Source organism: Drosophila montana, unplaced genomic scaffold, assembly GCF_035044405.1.
Source record: "Drosophila montana isolate Dmon_TW-CO22-7 unplaced genomic scaffold, ASM3504440v1 contig_402_1, whole genome shotgun sequence".
Taxonomy (NCBI): domain Eukaryota; kingdom Metazoa; phylum Arthropoda; class Insecta; order Diptera; family Drosophilidae; genus Drosophila; species Drosophila montana.
Window position 1 is genome coordinate 101173 of NW_026998739.1, and position 13884 is coordinate 115056.

Sequence of the window (13884 nt, forward strand, 5' to 3'; positions counted from 1 at the left end):
TGGTAAGCTGCTTGGCTTTTATGTATTTTTACCATTTTTTTGTTTGTTTTTATACAGCATATTTGCTGAGCTCTTGAATTTTGGCAGCAATTTGCGCTTTTAATGCAATCAGCTCTGTTGTTTTTTTTGTGTTTGTTGTAGCTGCTAATGCGCTTAAAGCACACACACACACACACGTAGTGCCACGCCCACATCCCCAGAAATCAATTGACACTTGCCAGTTGCCACTTGGGCGCCATTATGCAGCAAAAGCAGCAGCAGCAGCAGCAGCAACACAACTCAACCTCCTAGAACAAGCAGCCTCCCCCTACTTATCACTTTTTTATGCGCTTGCAATTCACGCCAATTGTGGATAAAAAAGGGAAAAGAATTGAAAAAAAAAAAAAAAATATAAGGCCAAATGCAGGAGAAAAGTGCAACTTTCATTTAATGCCCGCACTTTTGGGTGTCGTTTCTTGCACGACGACGTTCAAACTCAGCTAAATGACATTCCACGGGGTCCTCTTAAGGCACAAAGTGGGTGAGGATGAGGGTTAAGGTGGCAGGGGGTTGTGCCATGAAGGGGTCACACAGCTTTGCAGCCAAAGAGGATTTGTTACCGAGAGCTTTGCTCAATTTCGTTTTATATATGTTTCTTTTTTTATTGGCTCACAATAACAGGATTGACAGTTCAAGACGCTTGCTTTGCATTTGGCTTAAAGGAACTGAAATTGACACTTGTTTATCTAATTATCGAGCTCTACTTTGTTATACCTCATGCATTTTATACTATAGTTGTCCCAAGCTAATCGAATTCGTCGTTTTCAATTTTTAAAATTCCCAAATGTATCCAATTTTTACTTCTTTCTTATGCTACTTCGGCATCTACTTTGTTAACAAATACAAAAGCAACATGTTTTAAGCTTTTTTTTCTATCGTTAATAATTTGGAAAGACTGTTGATTATTTATCGGAAGCATAAAAAGTATTTTGAAACAACTTCTTATTTAATTTTTTTATTTGCCTTTTGAAAATGCGTAAAAAGTATAAAGGTTTTTAACAGGCAGACAGAGGCTTCTCCGAACCCATAAAGTATATAGTACATAGTAAAGTAGAATATATATTCTAGATCCTGTATAACGGAGTTGAAAAAGCCATGCCCGACTGTCCATAGGTCACCAAGGAGTACGCACGTCGTATAATATATATCTGCCTTATAATATATATCTGGGTTAACAGTTTTGACTCATTAATTACATTTTTCTCTTTCTTCATTTGAGGATATCTTTATCAAACTTTTTGTTTGCAGGCCCTACTATGGTCGCCACATATAAGACCAATTTTATAAACATCAGACAATTCGATTCTGTCGAATATTGTGTTTTTTTTTATGGAAAAGTTTTTAAAAGTGTGTCCAGCAATTTCAGCGAAAACAAGCTACCTTATCCCTTATTAAATCAAACTTCAGTTGTATATAGTTCCTACGTAAACTATCAGGCATAAAGCTTTCAATTAATGTATTGCAAATTCTACCCTATAAAAATCGGACAACTATGCCATATAGCTCTTTTGGAAGAAACGTTCAAAAACTAAGTTGTTGTATAAGAAAGCGTCTAAGCAAGGCTCATCCGAATTTGTTGTGGATGCCGATTTTGTTGTTTTAATTTTTGAATAAAAATGAAATTTAATATTTGAATATTAATTGTTATTGTTCCATTTAAAATTGTTTTTGGGCATAATTGTTTTCATCAGTTTATTTCTGTTGTGTCTGTTTTATAAATGGGCACATTTTTGTGCTAAACTCTTAAATATATTTTAATGCGCTTTGAAAACCAACACACACACACACTCACAGACACACGCATGCACACAAGTCACAAATATTATCAGTAGGGCCAGCTACACAGTTGACCTTCCCCTTCCACCCTTCCACCCCTCAATCCCAAGGCCCAAACTGTGACGTTGCCGTTTGTCAACGTTTTTGGTTGCCATCATCATCGTCGTCATCAACGCGGTCCCTTTTTGCGTTGCTTGTTGTTGTTGCTGAGGTTCTTATACCCTAAAACCACCGAAATAGGGTATTATGGTTTTGTGGAAATTTATGTTTTAGGTGAAGCGAAGTACATTCGACTCAAAAAAGTATATACATTCTTGTTTAATACGACGAGTCAATGTCAATTTGTCTTTGATTTGAAATATATATTTCTATATACCTTCCACGTCTGTCTGGCCTTGATTTGATATATCTTGGTTATACTGATGTAAGAGACTGGGTATTCAGTTTTTCGTATAGCACACGCAGATTCCCACATACCCTCATTCCTCCCAAAATTGTTAAATCCTTATTCACACAGATAGAGGTATATAAGTACTTTTCTCCTTCATATGTAAGACTTGAAAATTTCATGATGATCGGACTCTAAACACCGAAGCTAATCAAGAATATATTACTCATACATATTGTAGTTCAAAGGGAAGAAAAAGCACATACGCTGCATGAACTGTGCATATGTATTTTTTGTGTGTGCAGGGTATCTCCTAGTCAGGCACTTGCGACTACAACACTCTTACTTGTCGTTTGTTCTTGTTGCTGGTGAAAAATGATGGCAGAGGCGAGGCTAAAACTGTTGCCGCACTCTAATACGGAATGTTGGTCAAGCAACAGTCGTTGCTTTAAATATATTTTCAACCTAAAGACTTGGGCATACTTATAACAATATATATGTACATAAAGGTATGCACATACATATTTTGATGTTGTTGTTTTTTCAGCTTTGGTCAGTTTTTAGACTTTGGTTTTAAGTTTGCCGAGTTATGTTTATCTAAATGATGCCAGGAGCCAACGTTGCGTATGTGGAATAATTTTATTGTGGTTGCCACTTTGCCACTTGCTGCTGCTGCTGCTGCTATTTGTTGTTATTGTAGTAGTTGTTGTTGTTGTTGGTTGCTGGTTTTGACATTTACTTAGCTTAAGAGCAGCAGACAACAACAGTTTCAGTGCGCTTTTGCAGATAAGCCAATTTATGCAGTTATTTTTTTGAATGTGCGTGTTAATTTGACCACAAAAAGAGTAGCTTAGCTGTTGGTGGCATGATTAGAGCGGAGCAGGGGGCGTTTCGATAGGTGAGCAGAGCACGATGATTGTGATTCATAAAATGTAGTTAAAGATAGACGACAGAAAGAGAGAGAGAGAAAGGGAGATATAAAAATAAATATACTACAATGAGCGTCTAATCAAGCGAGACATCACATTTCTTTTATAGTTTATGTTTTAATTATCTACAATTAAATACACTTAACGGGATGAGATAGAGAGACAAATATACCACAATAAGAGAATTGTCAAGAACTCGAATGTATTTATATTTATTTGATATATTTTAATTGTCCATTGAATTAGTTTTTGATAGATCAATTTGAACCATTTTTTTTTTAATTAAAACTGTTTCTATAAGAAAAAACCACAACTAAAGCGACCTGTGGAATACTCAAAAGCGAGGTTCCATATAAAATAATTGACAACATAGAAATGATGTAAAATAGCTCCTGTTGCTGTAAATTACAGTTTGATTTCCTATCGGGCTCTTAATTACTCTTAAGCTACATAGCGGTAAAGTGTTGCCTTCTGCCCAACCAAAGTTAACCAATCATTTCTGCCGGTGCCGCGTGCTTAGCGCACAGCACGCCTATCAACGCACTAAGCAACTAAACCAAACACTTGACAGCCTTACGGACTCTCACCTCCAGTCGCTGGCTCGCCCAGCCGCCCACTCACTCAGACGCACAATTCATTTCGAACAAAATGAACGCACCGATGGCTTCCAGTGATGCTCTTCGTATTGCTCTCTTGCTTGAGCAGTTTCGAAGTTCGAAAAGCCGAGTGGGACACGAGCTGAAAACGAATTGGAGCGAAGTGCAGAGCTCGGCGCTGCCTTTCCACCAATCGAGTCAACGCCATTGGCATTTAGTCGTGCATCGGTTGTCCTTCTGTGCGGATGGTCCAGAGTTCATAGTGCGCGTCGTCTAACCAAAATACATCTGTGAGACTGTATAACGCGCATTTGCCGTTATTTTGCGAGTGTTTACGTGTTTACGTGCTTACCATTTACCGCTATCATACGATTTGACACGAAATGTTGTTCGTCGCGTTGTTTTCGTTGTCGTCGTTATCATTGTTGTCGTTGTCGTTGCCAGAGTTGTTGTCAACTGTCAGCTTCTGGCAACTCTCCTCGCAAAACTTCTGAACGCATAAAGTAAAAGTTTTCGCCCCGCGTCCTCTCTGTCTGCACTGCTAACGACGCGTCGCACCGGAGATCCCGTTACTAAACTTCTCTAGCAACGTGTGTGCTTAATTTGATGTAATTAGCAATTGCTGTTGTCCTTGTCTCTCTCTCAATCGCTCACCCTTCTTCACTCTTGATCTATCTATTGCAAATAAACTGCAAAGGGCGCAAAAAACTGTTTGTTTGTCTACTGACAGCCATGTTGTTGTTGATGTTGTTGTTGTTTGTTTGTTTATGTGAAACTTTCGATTGAATGCTGCAGCGGGGAAGGAGGTGGGGATAGGTGGGGATTAAATCACATTCGTTGATGCTAGCTCAAAAGAACAGAACAATCGATAATTAACCTATTCGGCACATATAAAGCCGATTATTTATCGAACTTTTAAAAAAATATCGTATTTTCGATTCTCCCCATAGAAGCTATTAGATAAAGTGCTTCGTTGTTGGTATGATTTTCCCAATATGTTGGGTGTGTAGTAAAGTTCATTTGAGTTTGGTAGGAAAATGTTTGGAAAACAAAGAAGGGCTTATCTATAAGATCTTAGTTTTTGGGGCTACATATATAAAGAAGAAGTCTGATCATGTTAAGATTTTGCACAGATGGAAATGGATTTCTTTACTTTCTTTTGGATTTATTGGCTTCTGGATGATTATAACTATTTCAAATTGAAATAGGAGGTTGAGTTCATCTTAAAATTTTAGTTATCCCTTAAATTCCTATTTTCATATCCTATTTAGAAGGGTAGATTTTTCGCAACAGGTGAAACACGTTTCCAATTTTATTTTACAAGGAACTTCAAAATAGTTGTCATTTTATTTCGAGCCTTGCCTCATTTTAAAGTAAAAACCGATCGCCACCAGGTATGAAAATGGATAAAAACATAGAGCTATAATTAGACTAGTATATTTAGAACGACCCACCTATTGTCGGGTGGTAACTCTTATTCTTTGACATTCTGAGCTTAAACTTAAAACTTAATTATTTTTCTTGGCAACGGGAGTTTCTGAACTCAGCTGATCGGATGAGTAACAAAAAAATGTTCAGATCATTTACCCTCCTTGCAAATAAATAGGACAAGGCCCAAAACAAATGCAATCATTGGCGGTAAAAAGTTTCTTAATTATAAATCAGTTCGAGTTGCTTTACTAGTTTTCAAGAATTTTACATAATTTTTTTTATTTTTGTTATATTTTCATAACATTAAATATCAAATAATAACTAGGACTTACGCTTTAAACAACAATTAAGACCCAATGCAAAATTGATTATTTCATATTTAATGCTTATTTTTTCGCACCAAATAAAATGCATTTAAATGCATATTTATGTGATTGTGTGTAATACCCTAATTTGTTGGCAATTGTACAAAAAAAGAGCGCTGAAAAAAAAACTCAACTCGAAATCCAGGCAATGGAACAAACTAAGCGGCCATAAAAACCACTCTCAGCAGAGCAGCAGGGCAGACAGGAAGGGCCAAAGGTTGGCGGTGCGGGGGTGCGGGCAGGCGACATGTAACCAGCAAAATAATTTGTTGCAATAAATATTTGAAAATCCAGTTAAGCGAAACATTTTCGTCACGAAGAGGCCAACAACAAAAACAACAACAACAGGCAACAGCCAACTGGCCAACACGGACTCAGAGTCTAGCAGTGAATCCCAGTCCCAATGGCGCGTCAGGAGAATGCAGCCAGCTAGCAGCGAGGAGCGGCAAGGACTCTTCTCCTGAGTGCGCCTGGCTCTGGGCTTGGCCGAGGATTTAGTTTTTCTTTTATTGTTGTGCCCTATGCAAAAGGTTTAATAGTCCTGTCACGAATTGTGCAACGCATTGGAAGATACTTCTCAGACTATATAATGAACATAGATATTCCTGATCAGCATCAACAGTCAAGTTGATATAGTCCGACTATAAGTCTTTTAATGAAGCTGTGCAGAGGTCCGTCTCGGATTTATAGACTTGGTCAACTGGAAGCATGGGCATTATCTTATCATGATAAATTCCCTTAACCAGAAAGCTCTCACAGAAACAATAGCTCAGTTAATTTCATTTGGCAAGAAAAATTGTTTAGCTGCCATAGATATCTGTGAGGGTATTTAATATTCGGCACTGTATCTTTTTACTGCTTCTTTATTTTTTAGTATTTTTTTCGTAGCTTTTTCATGCAGTGGCGACATTTTGCATGATACCGCACGTTGTTGTTTTTTTGATGATGTTGTTGCTATTTGTGTTGTTGCTGCCGTGTTGCGTTTTGCTGGTTGTTTCACCTCCGGCGCTGGTGTTGCGCGTCGTGCCACTGCCGCGTTACCTGGCTCAGTCGCTGCCGCTTTGTGTCTCCATCCCCAAGCTTTAATATTAAAAGCGTTTAAAATTTTTGTACGTTTCGTCGCCATTGTTTATGTCTGAGTCCTTACTCGCTCCCGCCCATAGCCCAGCCCTGGGGGCTTTTGATTTTATACCCTGCAGACAAAAGAACGTAAAGGAGATTGCTTTGAACAAGTAACATATATTTTTTTAGGGGAAGCTCTTATTGTTCGTAAAGTAATCGAAAATGTAGCTAACAATTATAAGCTACATCAAGATTGGCAAGAATGTAAGAAATATATGTATGCTTATTATTTGCGTGCAGAAAACTGTTGTCCACCTGTTTTGTTGATAATAAGCGATGCTCTGTTACCACATAAGGGCAGGCTATGGCTTTGTTAGCCTTTTTGCGTTTTCAATGTTCATAATTCTCAAGTAGTTAAAGCTGCGCAGTGAGACAAATTCCTTGCAAATGATGTTTGGCAATAATAAAACCGGGATTTGTTTCAAAAAGTTATATAGACAAGCTACTCTAAACGGGCGCCTAAAAATATTTGTCATTAGCTATTTTATATTTGTTGTAGTTTATTATCTGCAGAAATTGCTTGAACCTCATTTCCCTAATCCGGGAACTTCATTTCTCATAGGTCCAACTTCCCAAGCAATTTCATAGCTATATCTATTACAAACTTTTTGAAGCTGAATATTATGAAAAATATTAGCCATTGTGTTGCTTATTAAAGTTGTAGACTATTTAAGCCCTAATATACATATGTAAATTGGATTTGATCGTAAAATATAATTTTTAGTTTATAACTCTTCTGTTTTCTTTAAAATTAATTCAAATAACGCATATTTGCTATAAATTAATATATATGTAGTTATTCTCAGTATTAAGAATTTGGGAATTTCGTAATCTAATTTATGTGAAAAAAATTATATGAAAATTTTACATGTATGAAAATGCTCTTTTTAAAATTTTCTAGTTTAAGCCAGAGAGGACAATATTGTATATTTGGAATTTCTTGTCCATTAATCTGCTCCAGAAGCAAATACTCTTAAAACTTTCTAGCTTAAGCCAGAGAGGACAATATTAAACCTTTTATAGGGTATTTGTAGTCACTTAATCTGCACCAGCAGGCTTGCCAAAAATTGTTTGGATCTTGTTGCCGTTGTTGTTGTTGTTCTTGTTGTTGTTTTTGTCATCGCTACGGGGCGCAACACTAACAAGCTTTGTTGTGTTTCGACTCTCGTCTGTTGTCCGTCGTCTGTCGTCCGTCGTCTGTCGCCTGTCGGCGTCCGCCTTTGACTACAGTTTACTCAACGTGCATCGTTTTGCCAACTGTGCGACGACGCCTGCAGCGCCGGAAGCGGAAGTGTTGCCATTGCCATTTTGCAGGCATGCATTTTCGGTGCGGTGCGATGCGATGCGATGCGGTTCGCTTCGGTTTTGGCATTTTAGCCGCCGGCTGGCGTTTGTGCTCGTTGTTGTTATTGCTGTTGCTTATAATATTCCTTTGGCTTTCCGCTTGTAAAATGTTGCCATGTTTTCAGCCCGCTGGCTCTTTCCAAGCGTGTCCCCCACTCAAATTTTCGTCCTCAGTTTGGGGCTTTTTTTGTTTGGCTTATGTTTTCTGTTTGTTTTTTTTTCTTCTGTTTGTTTTCTGGTGCTGCCAGCTGTCTGACAGGTGGTTTGTTCAACGTGTTTTGTGTTTACTTTGTGTAATCATTTCATTTGTCAAAGTTGATTCGAGCGCTGCGAACAAACACACGGCGACGACAGTTTGACATTGCAAATTGAAGCCAACTGAAATTTATCTGCGGGCCGCTTTCTTTATTTTTTGTTGACGCATTTGCTGGCTTTTGCAAACTGCAAATAATTAAAAGCTTTACTCCGTGTTACTGTAAGGAAATTTGTTGTTTTTATAAAAAACATCGAATAATTGAAACGCTTTAGGCTAGGAAAATAAAAAAATTTTTAAATTAATTATTTATACGAGTTGAAATATTCTAAATAGTTTTAAATATAAAATTTGAGAGAAAGGTTCGATTTGTTTATTTGAAAACGAACAATTTTTGAAATTAGATATGCGTGTCTTACACTCGTTTAAAAACCTAAGTTTATTAGAAGAACGATATTAATCAATATATTATGTCTGTATTAGGCTTGACTTATTAATCAAATTTATTAAAAAGGCAAATATTTTTATTTATATTTTTAAAAAGTAGGTTCAGTCACGATATCTAAAAAACACTAAAATTTTGCTATAATTTATTTTTGTATATAAGCCACAGGTTATATTAGCTGCGATGTTCATATCCCGTCCAATTTTTGATGTACTTATTTCTCAGGCTTCATTGTGCTTTTTCACGCTTAATCGTGATTTTATTTTTGAGCTAATTAGTTTTGAGGCTCGACCTCATCGTGGCTGCGGCTTTAGTTTCAATTTTTTTTTAAGAAATTAATTGCCAGTTACTTATCTTTAATTTTAAATGTACAATCTACTTTCACATGAAAGAAAAATATTGTCACAGATTTACTTACGCAAACTCATATTTACACTACAAGCTTTTGCTTAGACTTAATCTTTTTTCGATAAATTCACTCAAAGTACCTGAAATATTTTCAAGGACTTTAAATGGCAGCCCCCAAAAAGTTAAGCGAAAACAATCAAAGGCAACGCTCAAAATCAAATTACTGTCTAAATGCCGTCTAAGCATATTTCATTTAATTGTCTCAACTTAATCTAGACGGCAACAACAAAGCTACCCCGCTTCGCACCGCATCCCTGGCGAACGCGTCAAAACAACGCCTCAAAATGTGCTTTGCCAACTCGACGACAGCCTAACAGAGGCCCCTCCTCTCAGTACCCATTCAGGCCCCACTTTCCGCACAAAAACAAACAAACAAACGTTGGCAAAGTCAAAAAGCTACAGCCAAACTATGTAGCCAAAACAACAGCAGCAACAACAACAACGGAAAAGAACAACACACAACAACGTTGTGTCGAAAATTAGATACCCTTGCAGACACTTAGCCGCGGCAGACGATGAATATAATTACATATAATCTTAATCTTAATCAGATAGAGATGTATTTTATAGAATTTAAATTGTCTTTCATGGTGGGAAAATAATTTTGTTGTGGGAAATTCGAACACTCGCTTAAGGAAGCATTAAATTAATGTGTCATAAATAGCAAAAGTTCATATAAGAAACTAATTTTCCACTGATTGCGTCGGAGGATACTATATAATATAATATTTGACATCTTATAAGATTAAAAACATTATTAAATGGTCAATTGAGTAAAGTAAAGTAAAATATAGGAAATTATTCGTATAATTAAATTGTAATCTATGAATGGCATAGTAGGATGTAGGCAGATCTTTGCTTAAGAGTTAAGATTAAAATGAGCGTAGCTTGAGACTTCGTCAAAGTACGTTGAAAATCAAACAAGAGACTAATTAACGCTCATTGTATCTAGTAGCCATAAGATATAGAAGAAAGATATAAATTTATTCATAAAATAATAATAAATACTATTTAGAAAATGTTTATTAAAAAAATATATATAAAAAAACAATTAAATTGCTCGTACAAGACATATGCCACAAAAATATAAATTTATGTAGAGCTACATCAATTAAGAATTGACAGACAAAGATCCCACTCAATAATTTATCCGCACAGAGTTCGCTCCCAAAACAGAAGGATACGGTTTTAGAGTTATTTTAATCTGTTCTATTTTGCAAGAAGTAAATCAGGAAAGACACAAAAAAAAAAAGTTAAATAACTAACCTAATTTAACTGAATTAAAAAAATTGTATTTACCAAAAACCAATTCTATTTAATGTGCAATTTTAGTTTTCCCACGCTTATGTTCTCTATGTACTTATGGCAGTATCCCTTGGTGTGTCTTAATTAAAATACCCAACGCAAGGGCATAGAACATTTTTGAGTTTAGCTAGAAAACGCTACGCATCCGGATCCGGTCGAAGGGGCGGCCATAGACGCCTCCATTTCACCGTTAAGTGCTGGCAAACCCGCACGTCAACAGCCTCGCCATCATCATGACGCTCAATTTCAGTGGCGCTGGTGTTGATTGCAATGCTGTTGTAGTTGTTGTTGTTGTTGTTCTGTTAGCTGTTGTTGTTGTATTTGTTGTTGATTACGCGCCATTTAAGTGATTAAAGGTGAAAACGTTTGCTGTCCGAGAGAGCGCGCGCGCATTGGCAACTGCAGTTACAGCCGCTCGCACCTAATCCCCGCGCAGCATTCCGCACCCAACAAATATTTCGTGTGTGTCCCTCTCTTGCCCTCCTACCAAGCACCTACCTTTCTCCCCCTCTGTGGAGAGTGGATAAGTGTTTCGCATTTTCGTGTACAATTTAGCCTATTGCCCATTGCAGAGATTTATCGAAAATGTTTGGTCTTGGACCACGACGAGGATTGCCACGCCTATATGGCAATGGGCGTTTAGCTGGCGTTGCGCTCATTATCAACACTGTGCTATTAATGATGACTGCCACGCCCATTCGAGCCGAGATACCTTCAAAGGGTAAGTGCTTTGATAATTTAATGAGCCTGTTTTAATGGGCTTCTCAATGATTAATTGATTGAAGATGTATGCGGGTGGGGGATTAATGAACTTTGACGAGTGCTTTTAATTATGACACAAGTGCCATACACATACATGCATGTATATTTGCATCTATATATGTCTGTATATCTAAATATACACGGATATGCATTTGTGCCACAAGCGGTTTTTAAAACGCCGCTCACGTGAAATTGAATATTTTGCTCGACTGATATCGAATGATATTGCCAATAAACACCACGTGGATCGAAGCTAGAGTTCAAATTTTTAGAGATTGCACAAATTCGGATAATCCACATTTTAAGCTAGGTTAGTTTGCATTACTATGCCTTACTAATCTTGAAAAGCTTAAGCTAGTTGAGAATTGCAGGTTTTTAATGATCGTGTTTTAGAGACAACGATCATTTCATTTTGTCATTGTCAGTGGCATATAAATAATCTACAGTTAGAAGTAAGACTTAAATACACAAATTAGTATGTATTTGTTAATAAATACACAAATATTAATAAAAATAAATAAAATAATTTGTTGTTAACTATACTAAACTCAATCCAATTTGTAAAAATATAATAAATTGTGGAAAAAGAGTTAAAATACTAAAATGAGAAAAATATGAGTAAGGAAAAGAAAGAATATTGAGAAGAAAAAGAAATTAAAAGAGTAAACGAATAGATAAAAGAATATATCAAATTTAAATAAATATTAATAGAGATTATACTAATTGTAAATTATATTCAGCAGGGATAAATATGGGCTGAAATTTAGGGATAGAAAATAACAAAACCGATGTGGGGAGAATTTTTGGCAAGCTTCATGTTTACTGTTATCATTTTATTTCCATTTATGAAGTTTTTATTGTTCAAAACTATTTTAATTTGTAACACTAAGTTTTCTGGCACTAGGTCTAGTTTGCATAAAAGCAAACAAACAAAAAGATCGAATTATCTTTTGATAATGGTCAAGAATATATATTCCGTATGGGGTAAGCGGTGTCTCTTTCTATGCGTTACATAAATGTCGTCGACAAAGAGCATGACAAATCGTTATATAAAAATTGACGATTTTAAAAGTTTCAATAAAATAGCGAAAACAATAGATTATGCGAAAATATTCCCACAATATCCACACATTTTCATCAACTTTTCATTTCAAATTGCAATCGACACTTAAAATTACCGCTTTTGTACTTCCCCCCAGTTCTTTTCCAACCTTTGCTACAATTTGATCAATAAATATGAAAACAATTTGCATGCAGCAAAATATTTGCATGTGGATGGAAAAACATTTACTTTGCCCATTAGAAGCAATCAGGATACAAAATTTGTTGCAGTCTCTCTGGCAATTTCAATTGCCTTTGTCTATACACACAAAACACACAATACACACACATACGCAGTGTAAATATTGAACAGGACACGAGTTTAAATTGCGCATATTAAAAAATGTATGAAAATAATTTTCCACAAGGCTTTTGGGGTTGAAACAGTTTTTTTTTTTTCGTTTAAATGGCTCGCTTTATATTTGCATATTTCTTAAATTTATCTTATTCTTGGCAGACAGGGTGGCCAGATCCTTCAGCATATTTTATGACATAATCAAATATGCTTTAAGCCATTGCCAACATCAACAACAACAACAACAACAACCCTTTTGAAGTCTTTGGCTTCAAGGCAAGCAAAATGAACTGCAGATAAAGGATGTGTCTTTTGCTGTTGCTGACTCTTTTTTTTTCTTAGCTATTTATTTATTTATTTATTTCTAGCAAATTTATTTTTATCATACAAGAGCTTGAGTATCTAAATACATTTTTTGTTATTTTCTCTATTTTTTTTTCTTTCATTCCTGAAATGCAAATGCTTACAAGACGTTTAACTTGTCACCTGCGGGCCACAACTGCTCTCCACACTTATCTGACAGATGTGCATCTCTTTTTGCCAGGCACTCAGAGTGTCCCCCCACCCCCCACTACACACTCGTCCACTCCACCCCCACCCCCCACAAGATGTCATGTATAAAATATACATTTGTTTGCCTTTTACATGTTTGTCACTTATCGTTTTGGCCCAATGTTCTCTCTCTGCAGTTGAGTGCCAGAGTCCTTGGCTCTTACTCGCTGTTTTACTACTTATTTGCTGGCACATTCAGTTCCAGTCCGTAGTATCTGGTGTAGATACTTTTACTTGTAGTTGAAGATATATTATGATTTTATGCATGGTAAAGCGAGAAATATTATTGCAATGTGTGGCCATGCGAAGCGTGTGAATAGTTTTTTACAGTTGGTAGAAAATTTCTTAAAATGTGTGCCCTATAAATATTAAAGCAGGAAAATAGATAGTAACAGTTGCATTACTCTAATCAATCGCAAATATATGCGACAAATAATATTAGTATAATATCAGATATTGTGTTAACAGTTTTCTGGTAAATAATTTTAAAATATTTTCATTGCCCTTTGAAGTATTTAATGCTGCTAGGCAGAAAACAATTACAAAATATAATGTTCAGTAGTTGTTGTTGCTTTATTCTCTATATAATCGTAGGAACTAGGAACCAAAATTATTACCCTAGTTACTATAACTTAAGCCGTGGTCTTCAAGATAGTACCGACTTAGATTTGAACCAACAATAAGGCCGGATATTACCAGTTAGTTATTATACAAAACTTAAACTAATAATGAACAAAAATATGTTTTAAAAATATATTACCAAATAAAAAAGT

General features: G+C 36.1%; 1 protein-coding gene across 7 annotated transcripts in view; it reads left to right on the top strand.

Moving 5' to 3' along the window:
• Nucleotides 1-13884, top strand: part of DIP-kappa (Dpr-interacting protein kappa) — a 135811-nt gene that overhangs the window by 68916 nt on the left and 53011 nt on the right. For 5 of the 7 annotated variants that reach the window (XM_064697370.1, XM_064697369.1, XM_064697371.1 and 2 more), the window contains one exon: nt 10974-11122. The exons of the other annotated variants lie outside the window; for them this stretch is intronic. In XM_064697370.1, the coding sequence (XP_064553440.1) occupies nt 10987-11122 (136 nt within the window). In that variant the 5' untranslated portion in view covers nt 10974-10986. The remainder of the gene's footprint in view (nt 1-10973; nt 11123-13884) is intronic. 7 annotated transcript variants of the gene reach the window in all.